General features: G+C 41.4%; 1 protein-coding gene across 13 annotated transcripts in view; it reads left to right on the forward strand.

The window, feature by feature from the left end:
• OSBPL6 (oxysterol binding protein like 6) overlaps positions 1-22761 on the forward strand; it is a 223187-nt gene that overhangs the window by 127886 nt on the left and 72540 nt on the right. For 8 of the 13 annotated variants that reach the window (XM_073306022.2, XM_073306013.2, XM_073306012.2 and 5 more), the window contains 2 exons: positions 5254-5328; positions 9148-9313. In XM_073306022.2, coding sequence (XP_073162123.1) covers positions 5254-5328; positions 9148-9313 — 241 coding nt within the window. The remainder of the gene's footprint in view (positions 1-5253; positions 5329-9147; positions 9314-22761) is intronic. The other 5 variants (XM_073306014.2, XM_073306019.2, XM_073306023.2 and 2 more) reach the window with 1 other exon arrangement.

The raw sequence follows: 22761 nt of genomic DNA on the forward strand, positions 1-22761 counted from the left end.
GAAATAAACACTTTACACTGGTGTTTTAGTCAGCTCCACTATGCCTTCCTATGTTTTGTGTGAAACAACTGTGAATTTTGGGGCCTGATCCAAAGCCTATTTGTTGTAATTCTCCAGCAACAGGTAACAAACAGTGTGTTCAGCATTATATATCCATCAAAGTAACTTCTTGTGTGTGGCTACGTAAATGACTGTTAGATATTAATTCCTTATAACAGCTTTTGCTCCATTTAAATACCCTGAAAGTAGTAAGAGCTTTGCAAATCTTTGCTGTGTCCCCTAGAGTCAGTTAAGGAGCTCACTGTGATTCATTTGAAATGGACAGCCTGAAGCATAAAGTTAAATAATAAAGTGTAAACGGTTACTGTTTCCCGGCATTAGTGATGTCTGTTCACCAGGTCTTCACTACACTACATTTTCAAAATGGGTGACAGAGCTAATTATATTAGTATTAAAAGTCTGCATGAAAGTAGGATTCTGGTTGATTTACATTTCTAATTGCCTTGTTCTCAGAAGATAATTGTCATTTGAGGCCGTATGTTCCCCTGCTGCTGCACAGCACAGAGGCAGCAAAAGTGCAGGAGAAAGGACTTAAAGGTCCCTAAAGGTGGAAGTGGAGCCAACTTCTCATTTATTACCTTACTCTTGGAGAAGCCTCTGTGCACAAAAGTCACATGGGCTCTGTGAGTTCTGGAGCATGTAGAGGAGCTATAAAGCAGCTACTGAATGTGGCATTTTCTCTTCCAAAGCTAGCGAACTCGTTTTTCAGAGGGGGTAACATATAGCCATCAGCAAGACATTTCAGTGGGCCATGCTTCCAGCGAGTGGGACATGAGGGAGCAGTGAAGATGGATGACCTTCTGTATGGAAGGCCTGAGACCTGTAGGTATAGATCCACACTTAGATCAAATATAAGATGCTGTGAGGGATTTTGTCCCCCAGTCTGGCATCACTGGATAAAGAAGCCCACAAGAGGGCAGGGGAGAATTCCCCCAGTGCAGGCTACCATAGTCCACCCTGCGCTGGCCCCCTCACAAGCACAGGGGCATGCTGGGGAACAGCCATGGTTGGAAGGGTCCATAGTGCACAACGCTGTGGTCATTCTGGCTTGTGTTGCAGTACCAGAGAGGCTGTCATAACTTGCAGCCGCCTCCCAGTCTGCTTTAGTTATGCTGAGGGCTGTTTCCATCCCAGAATCAAGAGGGCACACAAGTGATTTAAAGCACTGTTGCCTCTGTCTCCCTGAGATGTGCTTTCTGTGCTGCATCTCTTGGCAGCACAGCTCAGAATCTGACCCATCCTGTCCTGAAGGCCACACTCTTTGTTCTTAGCATAGCCACATTGTTTCACCCTGGTCTACACTACAAACTGATGTCAGTATAACTACATGGCTCAGGGGTGAGCGACGTAATTCTACCGATCTAACCCCCCTGTGTAGACAGTACTATGTCAACGGGTGGGCTTCTCCTGTCGACATAGCTACTGCATCTCAGAGAGAGAGAGTACCTACACCGATGGGAGAAGCTCTTTCGTCAGATGGATAGCGTCTTCACTAAGTGCTACAGTGGCGCAGCTACATCGGTGCAACACTATAAGTATCGACAGGCTCTTCATCTTAAGAGGTGATTGCCTCAGAAACCCAGGGTTTTTAGGATAATTTGTCCCTGTTATGTTTTGCCTTAGGGAGGGGAATAGAACACTTGTGTGGGTCTGCTAATGGGACATTGGGTCTATCCCACTGCTGTATACAGGATAGACTTTATTATTCATAAGCCTTCCCTAATAGATGGGTGTTTGATCTAGCCTTGAATATTTCCATTAAGTGGAATTCCACAGTCTCCTTTGTCAGCTTGTTTCTATTGCCTAACAATAGAAAAGGTCTTATTTTCTTTGTCGTAAAAATCAAACAACTTTTTTTTTTAAAGAAACAGTAATGCTTTTCAAAGTAGTCATATACCAGATCCATGAATTTGAGTGGCTTCGTACCTTTGGCTTTGTGTCTTATAATAGTTGCTTGAAAATGGGGATCTAGGGTATCTGCATTTAAATTGATACTGCTTCTATATAGTGTCAGTGGCAGAGTTGGAATTAGAATTGGGGTCCCAGATTTCTATTCCTGTGCTCATCCCTATAGACAATATGGACACTATCAAAATCTCTTCTAGATTTCTATGTACTGTGTTCTACATCTGTTTTTGTAAATAACATTGCTTTTGTTGTATTCCCTACTAACATATATTTCTGGAATATTCACTCTAGGTATACATTAAAACACATGTTTTTTTTCCTGGGACGCAAGTCTTGCTGCTTGCTTTAGTTTCTGCTAATACATTTTCATCAATTTATGTCCCAGTCTCTCAAAGACTTCTACACATGCTTAACTTCACTCACGCAAGTAGTCCCACTGACTACAATGGGCCTAATCTTATGAGTAAAGTTATGTATATGCATGTTTGCAGGATTGAAAACCTTTTTTGTTAAATTAACAGCCCAAACCTGCATACATTTACTTCAGAGATTAGCACTTAATCAGTGGGTATGCTTCTTGGATAAAGGGCTACATGCCTGAGAAATGATGTTCAGAAACAGGCCATAAAGTACAAAATGTTCCAAGATTTGTCTAAATGAAATTATGTAACACAAAAGTCTGGTTGATCTACCTTTTGCCGTTCTGTTAATGGAACTTTTGTACAGGGAAGCTTGGTTTTTGTATTCTTTTTTCTGTGTTATGAGTAAAATGTAAATTTGTAATTCTCGTGATAGGCTAAGGGTTTTCAGAAGAAAAAAAGATTGTGTTTTGTAACTGGAGTTCCATTTTTAGTGTTCTTAAGTTGACTTTTTTTTTTAGCTCAAAATAATAAAATTGCAGGCTTGTTTTACTAATAAAAATTGTTTTAAAGATAGTCAAAAATATTTATCTACATTCTCTGTGCTAGGCCATCTTGGAGAGTTAGCTTGCTGTTATGAAGCTCTTAGCATAACAGTAGAACCAAAGCAAAGTGACCCTTCCATCCCCAAAGACTACTTTGACTCCCCTTCTGATTAATATTACATGTTCTGGTTCGCTACTGGGATTTCATGTGTTATCTCACTTTGTAATGTATTCTTGAGGCCATATGAAGTCCGTCATTCACATTTTAGCCTGCGTGCAAAAAACGCACATTTTCTTTATGAACCACAGTACGTGTATCTCACGTAGCTAAATTATAAGAGGCTATTTTTGGCGGGACTTAGAACAGAGGTTCTTTTTTACAGGATGGGGTTCTGCTATAGAACAAAGTCTGTGTTACAATCAGTACAATCTTTCTTACACTGAAGGAGATTTTTTCCCTAGTGCTGGTGTTATATAAAATGGTGGTTGTGGCAATTACTACTCTGTAGGAGTAAAAATTTGATTAATAGGGTTTTTCCCCTTCCCAGTGCCATCAATGCTGCAACTAGAATCAACCAGTCTGTATAAGAAGCAGCTGTCTTCCCATGCACATCACTTTATAACATACCAGCTGAACTTTACTGAGCTCAAGGAGTGGAAGATTTGAATGAATTCTCAAACAGGTTGTCCTATACATATGTATAGCAGTGTCCACAGGCCACCAATCTGGACTGTTGTTGTTCTTTTTGTTTTATTATTTCAAACAATTATTTGGTGCCCAGGCTATATTTTGAATACATAAAAGTGTATAGTTCTAAAAATACCCCAATGCCTGAAATGGGAGGAGACGTATGGAGGAACGTATGTGTATGTATTCTTTTCTTTCACATGTACAATGGGAATTGTGCATGAGGAGAAAATACATCTTTAGGCAAGAAATCAGATTTTCTAGTCTTATAAAATGTTGAGATTTCTCAAAATGGCATTACTTGCAGGTAAATATGAAAGGAGAATGTTTTGTGACAGGTATGCAGCTATACTGCATTGAAAAATTACTTCCTTGACTTTATGTCAACAGTATGAATTTTAAAAAGTCATTTAGAGTCAGTTAAAAGGTGAACCTGGGCATAAATCTTTTCAGTATCAGGGATTCAGAAGTGCAAATAAAAATATGTGACAGGGTATATACCAGGCATTTGATGTCCCTTGCCTTGCCTGCCCAAAGCCGGTGTCCTTTTGGGGAAAAAGAGAAGCACATTTAGACCTCCAGGAGCTGTTGAGAGACACCACCCAGGATCAGTTGCTTGTGGAACCACTGAGAATTGGTCCTCCAGGAGCTAAAAAGGCCGGAATGGTGTGGAAGCCAATCAGGGCCCAGCAGGCAAGATAAAAGGGCTGACTGCATCCTCCTCTGGGAAGCAGTTTGGGTAGGCTGGGACAGGGGAGAAAGAGTCTCCCCTCCCTTAACTGAAAAAAGCTTAGTATAGTCAGAGGCCTACCTATGACCAATCCTTTTATGGTTGACTCAGCGGAAGACTGTGGTGTTTTACTTTTGCGTAATTTAAAGCCTAGGTGGCCATCTTGAATTTGACATCAGTTGACTTCAGGGAGCTTGCCTTGTGAGATGCCCCAGTGGCTCAAATGAACCTGTAACAGTGTATTTGTTAGTCAAAAAAATCATTTTCATTGCTCTTGCTTCACCCTGAGGTAATTTAATTTGTTCTGAAGAACCACAATAGAACTGAAATGAACGGAAATTTTGTACGGCATCATTCATTAACATGAAGAAGGAGGAATTAGAGGTTGAGGAGCTTAGTGGCTGGATAGAGGGAAACTGAACAAATAAACGTGGAGAAAGAAATCAGAGAGAGCTAGAACTGTCCACAGAGAAATGTTTAGATTGACAAACAACCTCTCAAGTATACACTTGTACATTCCATGATTCTGCTGCATAATCTTCTAGTTTACAAACCATAGTGCACGTACACAAACAGAATTAAATGCTCTCTATAAAATTCATATAATAGATGGTCAGATGACCCAAAATATTAAGTTCTTATTTTGTGTTTTCTGCCATTCCATAGTATCATTTTGTTTTGCTATCCCATAACTGCATTATGACGATGAAAAAATGTTAATGGAATTTATTTTTCAGCATTAGTGAGTACGTATTAGTCTAACTACTCTGGAGATAATTTTAGCAAAATAACTAGCTATTTAAGCCCCAGGCATACATGCATGAGAACATGTGAAGTTAGTGAAATTAAAATCCAGTTAAAGACTTCCCCTCTCCCTTCTCTGATCATTTTTCATCTTCCTATGTCCCATCTTCCCTACCCCTCTCTTTTTCTATTCCCATCTCTTCTCCCCTTCACTGTCAGGAAGGGCCAGCGCTGAAGGGCCAGTTCAGCACAACACGACGCCGGCAGAGACTAGCAGCAGCTGTGGCTACAACAGTGAGTGGATTTAAAATCAGGGGATAGTTTTAAAGATGGGAAGCTGTACAACTTGAATATGTAATAACAATACTGAGAACATCACCTGCACTTTCTACAGGTGTCCTCATTACCCACTTTTGGGTAGGCCATTTGTGAAAGATGAAGTCAACCCTGATGCGTGAAAATAAATTTCATGAGCTTGGGTCTCATATCACTTACATCAGGTGTATATCAGTGTAACCCCATTGTCTTGAAAGGAATTACTTCTTCTTTATACCAGTGTAAGTGATATTAGAATCGGGCCCTGTTCCCTCAGTATTTATGGCATATTCTGTATACATATACAACATAAATAATAAAAAAGCAACCATAAATTTCTAGGATGTAATCCCATCAAAGAATTCTGAAAACAGCACACACCAAGAAAGCAGAAGTGAGGTGGCTTGTTATTAAGCCCAGCATGAAATTTCCTTGTGTTATGCCATTGCATATTTTAATAATATAAGGCAAGCTTTTTTCATTTGAAACACTTTTTGTTTACATTCCATAATCCCAAAAAGTCATATTACTACCACTAGTATCTCTGTTCCATTTTGTTAGTCATATGACTGCTTCACACAAAATATGGGTTTGGGAAATGGAAATGAGAGCTGCTAACTGGACAAAGTTCTGGGACCCTCCCACCCCACAGGATCCTAGAGCTCGGGCTCCAGCCTGAGCCCAGACACTTACACTGCAATTAAACAACCCTGTAGCCCAAGCGCCAAGAGTCAAAGTCAGCAGGCACGGGAAAGCCATGGGTTTTTAATTGCCGAGCAGACATACCTTAAGTGTGGCAGCTGCTCACCCCAACAGTAGTCATGACACGGAAGCTGCTGTTTGTGCAGACTGAGGAATACAGCACTGTGTCAGTTACATTCAGGTCACATGTGGAGGGTTCTTTTCCCAACTCTTTGGGCTAGGAACATCTTACCTTTGACAATAAAAGCTTAGATTCTGCGAAAGCTGACAGTACTTACCCAGGAAGGATGACTGTTCATGGTGGCTGAGTGGTTATTTCAAGCCTTGGGTTAAAGTAACTAAAGGAAATGTGGATAGATTTGAAGTTATGTTTAGCAGAGTGAGGAAAACTGTAGAGGGATAGGTGGGAGAAGGCAAAGAGAAAAAGTAGAATACATGATAAATAACAACAGAAATGACCATGAACAAATATGTGCCCAGTTATGAGGGGAATTGGAGAGTAAGGTGTAGGAAGCTAGTGATGAGAAACATAAGGAAAAGTTTAATCAGTATTTCTTCGTCTGTTGGGAGCCAAGGTGGATGAAAGATGTGGTTTAATGTGTTTTTTTTCATCTGTTGTTGAGAGTAACTTGGAAATTCTGCTGAAGGAAACAGAGTTCATGTCAATCAGCTATTTCCTTATTTCTGACTGCTGTATAGTGTTCTCTCAAGCAGTCAGCAAAGTGTCTACTTATTTTTTTCATGTAAATGGGTATTTCCTGCAAAGTGTGTGATTATAAATGCTTGTAAAAATGCAAATGCTGATTCTAGGAGACATTTTAAAATGTTATTTACCCAGGAAGCCTCATTTCAGATGTATTATCTGGTTTTCAACAGGGTCCTGTTTTTATATCTAGTTTTTCAGCCTGACCAGTTGAAGTACAAGGCTCTAGAGTTGGGGTTCTGAACTTGGGGTCATGAAGAGATCCAGTGAGATTGCTACTTTTCCTTTCTTTCTAGTAGATCGGATGGGCGCCCTGAACCTTTTATCTCCTGTAACGGGGCCACAGAATGGAAAAAATTGAGAAAAAATTACACCTGTTCTAGGGTGTAATTGCTCAGTCTATGATGGAATTTAATAGCCAATGTGTGCCTTGTACATTTTTCTAAGCTCTAGGTGGTAAAGCCTTTGAGATTAATTTACATTATTTTCTCTGTTGTGAGGATACTAGCATCTGGTGGGCTTGAGTGATTATAGGTTGACAGAATTCTTAGCAAGGAGATTCTGCAACTGTGTTCTCTGACCTAAGAAATGGAAGGCTTTGTAAAAGAAGCGCGACTGTCCGACTCTCTTTGTAAAATAGGGAAGTTCTGGTTGACTGTTGAGAGAAGTGGTGTTAGCATAGTACAAAACGGAAGGTTGCTGAATGGATTGTGATAGTTCTGCAGTTTGCTGGAGAAAGGGGATTGTTTTGTGTTCCCTGTTAATAAAGAAATCGTTCATTATGTGAGCCTAAAAATAAAATCAGATGAAAAATTGTCTTTGCTTGCGTAGTTAAAAATAAGAACACGTGAAAGGAGCTTAGAGGAGAAATTAAATTTGCAGTAGACAGGTGTTACAAGACCACTATTTTGCACACAGTAGATACTTGGAAATCTGGGAAGAGTGAATAAAGGAAGATACGCTGATATAGTGTACCAAGGGGTGGAATGAAATGTGATAGTTATTTAAGATTCCACCAGGGAGTGAGAAACATATAATGTATAGTGATTGGGCACAGTTCCCTGAAAAGATCAAAAAAGCTGTTGTCCAACCCAGTCAGCTAATCAAGTTCACGAACTAAGGATCCATTGCTAGTGTTATGGTAGTTTAACTAATCTGTTGATAAAGTCTATAGTAATATGACTTTTTATATTGCCTGCTCCTCTGTAGGAAGTTTCAGAAAACAACCTATATTTTGGGCCCATTTTTCATATTTGGATACATAAATTACACTCTGGAATGTGGGTTTTCATCTTCTGCATTTGAGGAATCTAATCAGTGCATGAACACCTAAAATAGATATTTAAGTGTTTAACTCTTATCTGAGTGCCAAAATATGATTCTAAATGCCTTAACTTTGACACTCAAGTTTGAAAATTGGGCTCCAGGAATCAGATGTTTATATATGTGTATATAATGTAATACAACATAAATAAAGTATTCTCTCTCTATATGTATATAGAGATTTTTCACATGCATTATATATGCAACTATATAATATACAAATGTTACATATCTCTACATTGTAGATAAAATACACAAACATATTATATATGCACACATTTACTATATGTGCAAAAATACAGAGGGAGAAAGAAAAGTGGAAATATATAATAAAAGAAGCATATTTGTTCTGTTTGATACAAGAGACTTAATATGACTTGGTAAAATATCTCTTTTACTGAATTTTATAGTAGATGTGCTTCAAATGAAAATGAGGGGTTTTTTGTTCGTTAAAAAGAGTATTCATACACAAAAAGAACCTACATGATTTTCTATATTGTGTGATCTGCAGATGATTTATACAGTGAATTTCAGTGAACTGAATAATAATCTCAGGGTTTACCAACACTCTTCAAAGTCTGCAAATAATATTCTCTGTGGGAATATTTAGCCACATTTCCAGGTTGATCGAGAAACTAATACATTTAAAATGTTGGCATTATGACCACCAAATCATTCTTTATAGGATACCAAAGGTCAGAATGTAAAGCAACATTAGTGGTTTAATTTTCCAGCGCTCTGCAAATCTTATGAAATGCTATGTTAGTGTAAATGCTATAGTTAGAGCTAAAGTGCATCTTTGTCTCTCACGTTAGCTATCACCCCTCCCTCTCTCTATCACTTGTCTATGTTTCAATGAAGGATTTTAAGAGACCTGGTGAATTTTGTACAGCTACTAAAACTTGAGACACTAAAAGATTTATATTCTCATAATTTTTTAAATCTCTCACAGTGAAACTATTGTGTTTTGTTCTGTGAATAAAGTGTGTAATGTTTTTATTCCGTGTATTCTGTGGAAGGTGGATACAGTCCTATACAGTAGCTATTTTTGTTGTTGAATCTCCCCATAGGTCCCTTTCAGTGCTACAATGTCACCAGTTCGCCTGCACTCATCCAACCCCAATCTTTGTGCAGACATCGAATTTCAGACTCCCCCAAGCCAGGTAGCTGACCCCTTGGAATGCTCCATGGAGTACATCAAACTTCAAGAAGAGTTTTGCCTCATGGCACAGAAAGGTAACTAAAAATGTAGAATCTGCATCTTACAAAAACTGCTATATTTACATTTACACTATTCATGGTCAGAACTTTTGTCTGGATCAAATATAAATTATATCAAAATCTTTTATCCAAATCTGGTTCAGATGAAGATCATATAGGTTTAATTTTTAAAATATTTTCTATGCATCAGGTACAGATATAGGGATGGGTGAATCCTATGTCATTGGAGATTTTGTGAACCTCCTGAACCATTACAGGGGCTTGCAAAACTTGGCTGAATTTGCACACATTTTTTCCTTTTTATAGAAACCTGTGTTCTTTCCCCTAAGATAAATGAAATTCCACTGTCTCTAATGATCTTGTACAACTTTATGAATGACACACCAATGGAAGTTATAAAAGGTCCTGCTCGTACAAGAATGGATTTCAGAAATGTTACATTGTATCACCAATGAATGACTGGCTTGTAGGCTGAAAATTTAAGTTTTTAAAAAGGCTTTTAAAATAGTGAAATATAAAATGAAGGAGTCATACATAAGCCACACCAGCATGTGCAGGAATTGATGCCCTTCTCAGGTGGTTGAAAGATCTTGCCTCATATTTCACACCTAAGCCATTTACTAATAGCTTATTAATGCACATGCTGTTGTGGCTATTGTCATACACGCACTGTGGCCATTTCTCTGTCTTGTGTGTAATACTATATACTTTACAATATCTTTTAGTGTTATTTATTTTTTACCTCTGTCTACAGAATTCACATGCAATGCTGAATGGGTTAAGATTGAATGATATTCAAAGTGCATCAAAGAACAGTTTGTTAGAGATTCAGACAGCAACAAATATCACTGTTTTGGAGCATTCCACTTTTGGAGACATTTAATGAAAATCAGGAATAGGATGAATTAAGCTTGTTTGAAAACCAGATCTATTTATCTCTATGGAAAAATGAGCTGGATTGCATTGTGCCTTGCTCACCTTTTCCAATGTCTCTGCTTAGTTCTCATTGTAGAATCTTTATTACCGGTGATAAGGTAAAAGGTAGAAAGAATAATCTGATTTTATTATTTATATTATTGTAGCACTTAGGAGCCCCAGTCATGGACCAGGACCCTATTGTGCTATGTGCTGAACCAACATAGAACAAAAAAGTCCCTGCCCCAAACAGCTTACAATCTAAGTATAAGACAAAAGATGGATACACCCAGATTGGGGGGAAATAATGAGACAATATCGGTTAGCATGTTAGACTGTGGTTTCAGCACGTTAGCAGTCTATTGATTGGTCAAGTTTTGTAGGCTTCCTGGCAGAGGAGGATAAGGAGTTAGTTTTGTGGATGTTTACAAGGAGCTTCTCCCAAGCTCGAGGGGCAGTGTGGGAGAAAAGCACAAAGGTGCTTGTTTGAAAATTTCCCACATAGAATTTGCAGAGCTAGAGTTAGGAAAAAATAATCTCTCTTTAGTTATAAGCAGAGAAAACAACTGGAGGCTGTTGAGAAGGAAGAAATACTGAACTGCCTAAAGTCTGCTTTATACACACTTTTCTGATTATAAGTACATTTTATATTTTTGTTTTGAAATGTTCTTTTTCCGTTGTCTACACACTAAAGATTACTTTGCAAGTATTCATTGACCTCTGTACCCTCAGGGTTGCATCACTCTAGTGGTACACAGTCTGTAGTATATCTTCTAGACATATCACTTTGCTGATGTCCCATAAACAATAGATTCAGTGGGGAATTAGCTAAATAATAATCTTTCTTTAAAAGCTTAATGTAATTTGTAACATGACTAAAGATCTCAATCACCTTGTGTCTTGGTTGACTTTCTGTATCTATTGAAATTATATTTTTTTCCATTAGTGCAGTCATAAAAATGTCTATAATCATACGTGTGTGTGTGTGTGTGTGTGTGTGTGTGTAATATAAGAACACAAGTAGGTTTGAATAATCTTTTTTCCAATATTAGTTATTTCCATTTGACTAGCCTCCCTGCTGGTTCCAAGATTTAATGTATTGTATTTTAAGATTAACTTTAAACAGTCATGCATCATCATTTTTTATTAGTTTTTTAGCCTGAAAGAGTGAAAATGGCTTCCATAAATACTCCAAACTAGTGCTTCTTCAGTGGGCTCATTATGAGGTTATTGTCTTTGGTTCCTCAAGTTTCCTCTTAGGTAATAGTTAAATAAGAAATCATATTTATGCTAGAATTAACTAGGAGTAAAGAATAAAATGTTACAGTCCTGTTGCTTACAATTTAATGTCTTTGAACAAGCATTTCCCCTTAAAAAGTAAGGGCTCACATGAATACATACAAAATATTAACAACTATATGACTTTAACTAAATGCATGTTAATATTCAAGTATAAATTGTTCTTATATTCCTGATTACTTTATCATTTTAAGTCATGTCAAACTTGAAATATTAATGCTTTAAAGTATTTCTCACACAACATTGTGAAACCAACAGTCTCTGTATTGATTTTCCTGATCTGTGACACAAAGTAACACCAGTAGGAAACTAAATTTAGTACCTTTTGAAATGTATTTGTCTATGAGATGGACTACAGTTATCTTAAACAACAGGTTAGGACACAAAATGAAAAAATACTGTGCCCAGTTGAAACTAGAGCAGGGATTTAGGTAAACAAAATGTAATTACCTAGTTTGAAATTTGATCAGAATACATGGGTTAACAGCTGTACTCTTGGCAACAAGTGTCATAATCACAAAAGGAGGGACTTGTGCTCTCATTGGAAAAGACTGCTGTGTGTGTATATACCAGACAACACCAATGAGGTAATAGATCGTGCAAGCCACTTAGAACAAATCCTTTTGCCGCCAGCACTATGTCCAATGCCTGATGGTTTTGGAGGGCCATCTGTCGGATTGCCCCTGTTTCTTTGGCCAGGGCTCTTAAACTTTGTCCGGTTTCATTTGCCATTATTTCAACTACTGCTTGTAACCTTAGGAGCCTTTTTGTATGGTGTATTACTCCCCCTAATGGTATTAAGGAACTGCCAATGGCCTCTTCCCAGGTTAAGGGGCTTATGTTATTTACGTGCCGTTGGGCATCTGTTAAGTCCCTTCTTTTTCACCTGAAATTGCGGAGGCGTTCTTGAGGGAAGGTTCCTAGCACTCAGAATTGTGGGAAGAGTCGGGGGGGGATAACAGATTCCTGACCAATTAGCTGTTAGTTCGGTATAAGCTCTGGTCCCACACACCCAGTGATGGCCTATTAAAGCCAGGAAGGGTCGGTTGCACCCATTTGTCATATAGGTGTTTGCAAAGGAGGAGTAGTATCCCCCAAAGCGTACAGGGTAATTCTCCTTATGAGGAGTGGTGTTATTTGCATGACATTGAAAGATTGTATTGTTTTCTGTAGGTTACTGTAGGAGGAACATGAGATTGATTTCTCTGTTTGATCCCGGGTTGAGAAAAAAATTCATCTCTCTATACCCGGCCCCCACTTTTTAGTTTTGTTTGAATAATCCCATACACCATTGGCCACAATATGCTGAAGGCAACGGCTTTTCCCCAGATCCAGCCCTGTCCCATTACACACCCAACACCAATGACCTTTTCCCTCCACCACACTTATCCATTTAGTTGCATTTATTCCCACTGCTTCCCAAGTGTCATTGCTGATCCATATTTTGTTAAACGGACGAGGCCCTCCAGTGAGGTCTGGGGACTTGAGTGGGATAGCCAGACAGGAACGCCAGTTTGAGAGTGGGCTGGGATGTGGCTGCAGACCCAGCAATTAGAAATATTAAGGGTCTGAGCTATCCACACCTGCTGCTGGATAAAAGAATTGTCATGGTGGTCTCCCCAGACCATAAGATACCAGCAGCCGAGGAACAGAGTCTGCTTCTGGCAACCCTTACGAGAGCATAGATTGTAAGGTATTGCAGACTGTTCTTCTACATCTTCTTCTGGAGTCAAAATTGACTCTGCGTTGTCCTGAGGTGATGATTGGTTCTCTGGTGATGGTGCCTTTTTACACTGAAGCATGTATCCACCCAGCGATGCCAGATAGTCTAACAGCCATCTGTGTAGTGAGCAGGACCTGATGAGGACCCTTCCACTGGAGCTCCAAGGCGTGCTTTCGATGATGGCGCCATACATAGACCCAATCACCTGGCTCGAGGTTGTGGCAAGCGTTGGAGGTGGGTTCCGTGGGCCAGGCGACTCAAACCTGTGAATGGAAGCGACTTACAGCTTGCATTAGTCCCTTGCAATACTGAAGGAGCACACTGTGAGTCAAGTTCAAATCTGGAACGGGAGTCATAGCTCGTATAGGCTTAAGTACACCATTTTGTCTTTCAACTGCACCTGCACTCTGTGGGTGGTAGGGACAGTGCAACAGGTGTTTGATATGCAACATATGGTCCAGGTGTTGAACAAGTTGTCCAGTAAAATGTGTACCCTGATCAATGGACAGAGTAGCAGGAATTCCCTTGGCAGGCATAATATGATTTAAACAAACATTTGGCAACAGACAGTAAGTCAGCCTTGCAACAAGGAAAGGCTTCAATCCAACCAGAGAATAAACGTACCATAGCCAATATAAATTCATATTGTCGACACTTAGGCATTTGTGCAAGAATAGTGCTTGAGGCAGGCCCTGGAACCCCTGGGCCACTTTTACAAAACCAATATTATGGCTTTGTGGTACAGGCTGCACAGTGGCGGGCTGCAAAAGAGCTAAAATGGGGGGCCCACCATCCTGTCTTAGTTACAGCAGAGACCATCCCCTCCTTTCCGACATGCGAAACACCGTGTAGCAGGGTGGCCAGAGACAGGTAGAGTGAAAAGGGGGCTACAAAGGCGCCAGTAGGCGAGCGCCAAAAGGAATCGGGATGTAGAGAGCAACCTTGGGCAACCCAGGATTCTTTCTTGGTTTCTGGGGCAGAGTCTTGAAGCAGGGTGAGGTCAGTGAGGGACCAGGAGGGTAAGAGGAGAGCGGAGAACAAGGGAATCAGACGTTTCGACTAGGTGCGCTGCAGCAGCCACAGCACGCAGGCAGGGGGGTAAGCCAAGGGCAACAGGGTCTAAAGTGGCAGAGAAATTAGCCACTGGGCAGTTCTTTTCTCTGTGCATCTAAGTGAGAACTCCAAGCACACACCCAGATTGTTCGTGGCAGAAAAGGGTAAAAGGCTTAGAATAGTCAGGCAGCCCTACAGCAGGGGCAGAAGCCAAACCCTGTTTGAGGGAAACAAAGGCAGAATTGGCCTCAGGGGGCCACGGCATGGGGTCAGGCACAGAGAATCAAGTGAGTTCCTGGAGAGGTTTTACAAGGGAGGCATATTGGGGAATCCATTGTCTGCAAAATCCAGCCATGCCTAAAAACTTCCGGACCTGGCGTGGGGAGCGGGGTCAGGGAAAGCTAAGGATAGCTTGGACGTGGGTGGGAGAAAGTGCACAGGAACCCTGGGAGAGGAGAAAGCCAAGGTATGTGACAGAAGCTTAAAAAAGTTGTAGTTTAGAGCGAGAAGCTTTGTGAGCCTTATTTGCTAGGGCAGTAAGGAGCACTAAAGAGTCAGTTTCAGAGACAGACAATGAAGGGGAACAGAGGAGTAGATCATCTACATATTGGACTAGTGTGGACCTGGACAGAAAAACAAGGTCAACAAGGTCTCGCGCTAATGCTTGGGAAAAATATGACTGACTTTCAGTATACCCCTGGGGCAGTGTGGTCTATGTGTACTGTTGCCCCTTGTAAGAAAAGGCAAACAGGAACTGGGAGTCAGGGTGAACCGGGAGAGAAAAGAAAGCAGAGCACAAATCAACAACAGTAAAATGAGTTGCATCTGGTGGGATAGAAGCCAGAATCTTTGAGAGAGGCAAGTTTTGATTCTGTCCACTTACGATTTGCCTCTTCCCACCACTGCATGAAGCAATCACTCTCCTTTTGCCAATTTAGTTGTAGGTTGGTCGAGTTTGTCTTTTAAGACGTCTACTTGGTCTTTGTCCCAAGATCCTAACAGTGGCCACTGAATTTTAGGATTCTCCTGAGTTAGCCTTTTGCATTCCCATACACATCTCCCACCCATGTCATGAGGTTCTCTGTTCATTAAAACACAGCAATGCTAGCAACAAGACAAACACCACAAACAAACACAAAACATAGATCCATGGTATTCTGAGTTATTCTTCCGCTGGTGCCAGCTTGCTTGTAGACTCTAAAAACAAGAGAAACAATTTCCACCCCCACCCCTCCCCCCGGTGGGGACAGATTATTGCTTAATAATAATACCACTTTCTTTTACAAATTTCCTTGCTAATTGCAGGAAAAACAGAAGAATTACCTCCAGGCTCTCCTTATTTTGTTCTATAGTCAGGCTAGTGACTTACCCCACTCACTGGTCATTTATGAAATTCATGAGGTGGTGTACCTCAGTTTCCCCTCTTGTGCAACAGACCATGTTTGCAATAGTTTCTCTGCTGTACCAAGCTATAAATTTATTCTCAGATAATAGCAGAGACACAGCTTCAGATTTTAGCGCTATACACACACACACAAAATTCTCTTTTGTCTAACATCCCTTGCACTGTGATTACTCTTTTACACAACTGTACCCCGATTACACTTCCATCTTGTACAACTAGACACAACCAGGAGCAGCCAAGTTAAGTTCCAATAGAAACCCCTTACATCCTTTAGTGATTTTGATTATATTACCCAATAGTCAAATAATTTTGATCAGATTCTCTCTCTGCCTGCAGCAGTCCTTTATAGACCATTTCTGTGGGAAAAGGGCCCATTTTCCCTCAGAATAGCTGTAAAGGCTTCTGGGGACAGAAGCGTAGTGGTGGTAGTAGCCACTCTACCTGACCCCCTTAGCCTAGACCATTTTTCCAGAAATTTACAGGAGTCCGGACTCTTCCTAAAATACATAAACTGAGCCGGCGTTCCTTTAGGGAACTGTCCCAACTTAGACATCTGGTTACCCATACAGGATGACTTTACACACCAATCACACAAGAAGGAAAGTCGGGTTCGTCAGAGCGACGCCCAGTGCAACACACAAAAGGAGCCCACAGGCTACTGCCTCAATCACCCTTGCTTTCACACTAAGGGTTTTACCCAAGGCACGGTGCGGCTGCGATTGTGCAGATTTCACTCACTCAGACCGTGGGGAGAGGAACCTTTTGGTCAGCCAATCCCCGGACGGAGACGGCGCCCAGACTCAAACACACCACAGGGGGGACGGATAGACACAGAGACAAGACAGTCCTCAGTCCGGACAAAACACAGAAATAATTACCTGACCAGATTCCTCATGTCAGATCCCGGGATCCCTACCAGAACAAAGTGGGAACCAACAGGTTCGATAGTGTAGACGTCACTGTGGTCATGTACCCTTCCGTTCTGGCGGAGGACCGCTCGGGCCAAATGCCCAGGTGCCAGCTTGCCACGGCCATCCTAAGAACAGTCAGGAGTCACATGGCCCCAGTGAAGACGGTTGCCATCTCAGTGGAACCTCCAAATTGTCAAAGTCAGATTCAGGACTCATAATTTGTCAGACCACTCTATTTATTATCAAAGTGCTTTGCCAATGCACCCAGATGTGAGCCCCCCTCTGAGGCTCAAGATAACTTATTTTTACAGCTAAGCCAAAGCCAATTTAACATAAGAGACAAAAGGAAGCAGAAACTGACAAATATACATATATATCTTATTTGCATACTAACGTTTACCAATCTCCTAGCTCAGAAGGAGCTCTAAGTTAATTAGTTTGAGGACCCATTGTCTCACACTCCTTAATGTTTCTCTTCCTGACAACTATATTTCAACAAACCCTTCAAGTAGCATTTCTTTAATGAATTATAATTTCAATATAATTCATTCTACTTTCACACCTTAAAAACCTCTAAGGATGGAGATTCCACCACCTCCCTAGGTAACCCATTCCAGGGCTTCACTACCCTCCTAGTGAAATAGTGTTTTCTAATATCCAGCCTAGATCTCCCCCAGTGCAACTTGAGACCATTGCTCTTTGTTCTGTCATCTGCCATCACTGAGAACAGCCTAGCTCCATCCTCCTGGGAACCCCCCTTCAGCTAGTTGAAGGCTGCTATCAAATCCCCCCTCACTCTTCTCTTCTGCAGACTAAAGCCCAGTTCCCTCAGCCTCTCCTCATAAGTCATGTGCCCCAGCCCCCTAATCATTTTCATTGCCCTCCACTGGACTCTCTCCAATTTATTCACATGCTTTCTGTAATGAGGGCCCCAAAACTGGATGCAGTCCTCCAGATGTGGCCTCACCAGTGCCGAATACAGGGGAATAATCACATCCCTCGATCTTCTGGCAATGCTCCTACTAATGCAGCCAAATATGCAGTTAGCCTTCTTGGCAACAAGGGCACACTGTTGACTCATATCCAGCTTCTTGTCCACTGTAATCCCCAGGTCCATTTCTGCAGAACTGTCGCTTAGCCAGTTGGTCCCCAGCCTGTAGCAGTGCATGGGATTCTTCCATCCTAAGTACAGGACTCTGCACTTGTCTTTGTTGCACCTCAGATTTCTTTTGGCCCAATCCTCCAATTAGTCCAGGTCACTCTGAACCCTATCCCTACCCTCCAGCGTATCTACCTCTCCACCCAGCTTAGTGTCATCCACGAACTTGCTGAGGGTGCAATCCATCCCATCATCCAAATCATTAATGAAGATGTTGAACAAAACTGGCCCCAGAACCGACCCCTGGGGTACTCTGCTTGATATCGGCTGCCAACTAGACATGGAGCCATTGATCACTACCCATTGAGCCCGACAAGCTAGCCAGCTCTCTATCCACCTTATAGTCCATTCATCCAGCCCATACTTCTTTAACTTGCTGGCAAGAATCCTGTGAGAGACAGTGTCAAAAGCTTTGCTAAAGTCAAGGAACAACACGTCCACTGCTTTCCCCTCATCCACAGAGCCAGTTATCTCGTCATAGAAGGCAATTAGATTAGTTAGGCATGACTAGCCCTTGGTGAATCCATGCTGACTGTTCCTGATCACTTTCCTCTCCTCTAAGTGCTTCAGAATTGATTCCTTGAGGACCTGCTCCATGATTTTTCCAGGGACTGAGGTGAGGCTGACTGGTCTGTAGTTCCCCGGATTCTCCTTCTTCCTTTTTTAAAAGATGGGCACTACATTAGCCTTTTTCCAGTCGTCCGGGGCTCCCCTAATCACCCTGAGTTTTCAAAGATAACGTCTAATGGCTCTGCAATCACATTCAACCAACTCCCTCAGCACCCTCAGATGCATTAGATCCGGACCCATGGACTTGTGCATGTCCAGCTTTTCTAAATAGTCTTTAACCTGTTCTTTCACCACTGAGGGCTGCTCACCTCCTCCCCATACTGTTCTGTCCAGTGCAGCCGTCTGGGAGTTGACCTTGTATGTGAAGAGTGAGGCAAAGAAACATTAAGTTCTTCAGCATTTCCCACATCTGTCACTAGGTTGCCTCCCCCATTCAGTAAGGGGCCCACACTTTCCCTGACCGCCTTCTTGTTGCTAACATACCTGTAGAAGCCCTTCCTGTTACCCTTCATATCCCTTGCTAGCTGCAACTCCAATTGTTCTTTGGCCTTCCTGATTACACCCTTGTATGCTCAAGCACTTTTTTTTTTTAATACTCCTCCCTAGTCATCTCTCAAAGTTTCCACTTCTTGTAAACTTCCTTTTTGTGTTTAAGCTCACTGAAGATTTCTCTGTTAAGCCAAGCTGGTTGCCTGCCATATTTGCTATTCTTTCTGCACATCAGGATGGTTTGTTCCTGCACCCTCAATAAGGCTTCTTTAAAATACAGCCAGCTCTCCTGGACTCTTTTCTGTGGTGGTTTTCAGGGTACCGAGAATTGAGAGTCACCTTGTTACCCACTGCCTCCAGCAAGAGGAAGACTTGCTTGAGCTTAATTTGGTGTCAGCTCCCTGACATCACCAGCCTGTTAGCCACCCAAACAATCTCCTCTGGACTCTGCCACTCCTATGTTTGATTTTCAGGTTAACAATAGGTATACCTTGGTCCCTCAGTCCCCTGGGAGCATCCCTCTGTAGTGGCCAGCCCCTCATCTACTGTACACTCACAGTAATATCAGATCTGCTGTCCACAAAGGAACAGTGCACACACCAGCTTGTATGATTAAACTCAGGATCAGCTCCTTGTGTAATGCTGAAGAACTCAGATATTTATAGTGAAGATTAGATTATTATCAAAGATTTGAGATTCAAGACATAATGAGTAAGGATTATGGAAAAAAAAATTACATATAAATCAAAATCATAACAATTTCTAGACACTAAACTTAACAGGCTAACCTGCTGTCTATAGAAGTTTATCTCACCCAAATATCCTTTGCAGTGTTTCCAATCAGGGTATGTGGTGATCCCATTTTCATGAATGTAATCACATTGCCTGATTATTTCCTTGGTGCAGGCTCAAGGGATGTCATCCTTGCCTTCTCCTTATATCTCCAGAAGTTCATTGTCTGTACCTCAGAGTCAGGATGACCCCAGTAGCTTATTCTCATGTGTGCTGCCTCCCAGTTAATTTCACACTCACCCTCCCCTCACCCATTGATTTCCTTTGTAAATGACTCTCCATTGTGTTAACTTACAATGCTTAATTTACATGCCAGAGAGACAGGTGAATAACCATCTTTTGTCTGAGAGAAAACTTGCCTTGATACAGACCTTAGGAGCATGTTTCAGGTAAACGTACATAACTCCTTACATAGTATGAGTACGTACAATGATATTAATGACCAGCATGACCCTGGTTTTCACTTGAGATCTCACATGATTTCAAAATGGCCTTGGCAAACTGGAGAAATGGTCTGAAATAAAGAGGATAAAATTCAATACGGACAAATGCAAAGTACTACACTTAAGAAGGAATAATCAATTGCACAAATACAAAATGGGAAATGACTGCTGAGGAAGGAGTACTGGGGGTTATAGAGGATCACAAACTAAATATAAGTCAACAATGTAATACCGGTAAAGCAAATATCATTCTGGGATATATTAGCAGGAGTGTTGTAAGCAAGACATGAGAAGTAATTCTTCATCATTGATCAGGCCTCAGCTGGAGTTCTGTGGCTAGTTCTGGGCACTACACTTTGGGAAAGATGTGGACAGACTGGCAAAAGTCCAGAGGAGAACAAAAAAAAATATTAACGGTTTAGAAAACATGACTTATGAGGGAAGACTGAAAAAATTGGGTTTGTTTTGTCTGGAGAAGAGAAGACTGAGGGGGGACATGATAGCAGTCATCAAGTATGTAAAAGGTTGTTATAAAAATGAGGGTAATTGTAACCAGGTTGGCACCTGTCCCTTGTGAGCACCTCCTTTCTTTGGCCGATATGCCTGCCATCACAGTCTTTTTCATGGGGTGGCACCCACCTCTCGCAGGCGGCCTCCCCGTTGGTGGGGTGTGAGCCTGTTTTTGGTTTTAGTTCTTACATCGGGGTGGCACTTGCCTTTCCTGAGAACCTCCTTCCTCCAGCTGATGGTTCTCTTGGCGGGTCTTCAGTGACTCAGCCTGCAGCTGAGCCACATATACTGTCCCCCCTTCTGGGGTATACAGTCCAAGTTCTTATCTTGGCGCTGGTGTGGGGCCGTAGTGCTAAGGCTTCTCCCAAAGGCACTGCCTTCTTCAACCACCAAGCCAGGGCCCATCTCAGTACCCACAGCCGGTGGTGTTTCAGCAGGCTTCCCTGGGCTTAGTCTTCAACCAGTCCAGCAGGGCCCATCTTGGTACCCTCGCTGGCCTGCACAGCTTCTGTGCTCAGTCCCACTGGGCTTCACCCTGCACTCAGTGACCTGCTGGTCCTGCCGCTTTGCCAGTCAGTCTTCTCTCTTCAAGCTCTGCACAGCAACTGAAGGCTCTGTTCTGCTGCTTGCCTTTTATCTGGGTCTTCTGAATCCTTATTGGTCGCTGCAGCAGCCCCTCTGATTGGCTTCTGCAGCTACTGTAGACTGCTTGGAGGACTTCTAGCTGCTCTATTCTGGGACAGGATGATGCAGCACAGAAAGGCCTCCAGCAGGGGGCCTCTGGCCCTAGTCCACCTTGCCACAGTAATAAATTGTTCTCCTTAACTACTGAGGGCAGGAAAAGAAGTAATGGGCTTAAATTGCAGCAAGGAAGATTTATGTTAGATGTTAGGAAAAACTTCCTAATTTTAAGGGTTGCTAAGCACTAGAACAAATTACATAGGGAGGTTGTGGAATCGCCATCTAACCTGTTTTTAGAAATCTCCAATGAGGAACACCTGTCAGGAATGGTTTATATAATACCTAGTCCTGCCTCAGTGCCGGGGACTGGACCAGGTGGCCTGTCAAGGTCCCTTCCAGTCCTAAATTTCTATGATTCTATGATGGTCTTTGGGGAACCAGAATGTACCTACCAGGATCAGGATATTCTTATAACCCCCTTGCCAGTTGGCATTGGGGGAGTTCTTAAGGTCACACAAGCAATTAAAGTAAGGGCTGATCCAGTATCCATTGAAATCAATGCAAAGACTCCCATTGACTTCAGTAGGCACTGGATTGGGCCCCAACATAACTGAAAACATTTTACTAGATAAATCAGTAAGTCTGGGGCTGGCTGGTTTATCATGTTAGCAAGCTCATGGGACCTGCAATAAGCAAAGGGGTGTGTGAATTATTCCCCTAAAAGAAGAGTATGTTTGAAACTCATGGGGGAGGGCGGGGAAAGGGGGGGAGACTTGAAATATGTTGAACTCATTTCACACAAAAAATATGTCCCAAGTACTGAACTTTGAATTTGCAGGGACCATAATTGATGGTGTCTGTAGCCAGGTCCACAAAATGAACTTGATGCACCTGATATAAAATGTACATTTTGAACTGAAATTACATGCATTTTTAGGCAATTCTGTTTTAATATGCAATGATTTGTGTTTAATTTGATCATGAAATGATAAATGTATTTACAAATACCAGATTAAATTTATTGCTGACGTAAGTGAGAATAATGAATTCAATGGAATTGTCTCCATTTATGAGGTGGAGAATTTGGCCTTCCATATGTAACACCCACATTTTGGGTCACATTTTTCAGAACGGTCATAAAAATTTGGGATGAATAAAGCTAAGATTTAAGATCACGAGCTTTCTATCTGAATGGGAATAAACATTTAGAAATCTGTAAGATTTATTTTAAAGAGAGATAATAATGTCAATATTTACAGAAATAGGGAGAAGTACAAGTGTTTAATGAAGGAAAACACTTCCATGAAGAGAAGGAAAGGGAGCTCTTTAAGCTCACATAGGAGCAGTTAGCATTGCATTTTATTCCGTCTTCAAGAATTTGAATGAGGAAGCAGTGAACATTTCAGTGATTCTTGTCTAATTAGTAAGGTTTCAGTAGTCACTTTGTATTTCTTGATTCTATACTTCAAATCTAGAGGGCTAAAATTAAAAAACCCTATAAAAATTGGGGAGA

This window comes from Lepidochelys kempii, chromosome 11 (assembly GCF_965140285.1).
Source record: "Lepidochelys kempii isolate rLepKem1 chromosome 11, rLepKem1.hap1, whole genome shotgun sequence".
In the NCBI taxonomy this organism is placed as follows: domain Eukaryota; kingdom Metazoa; phylum Chordata; order Testudines; family Cheloniidae; genus Lepidochelys; species Lepidochelys kempii.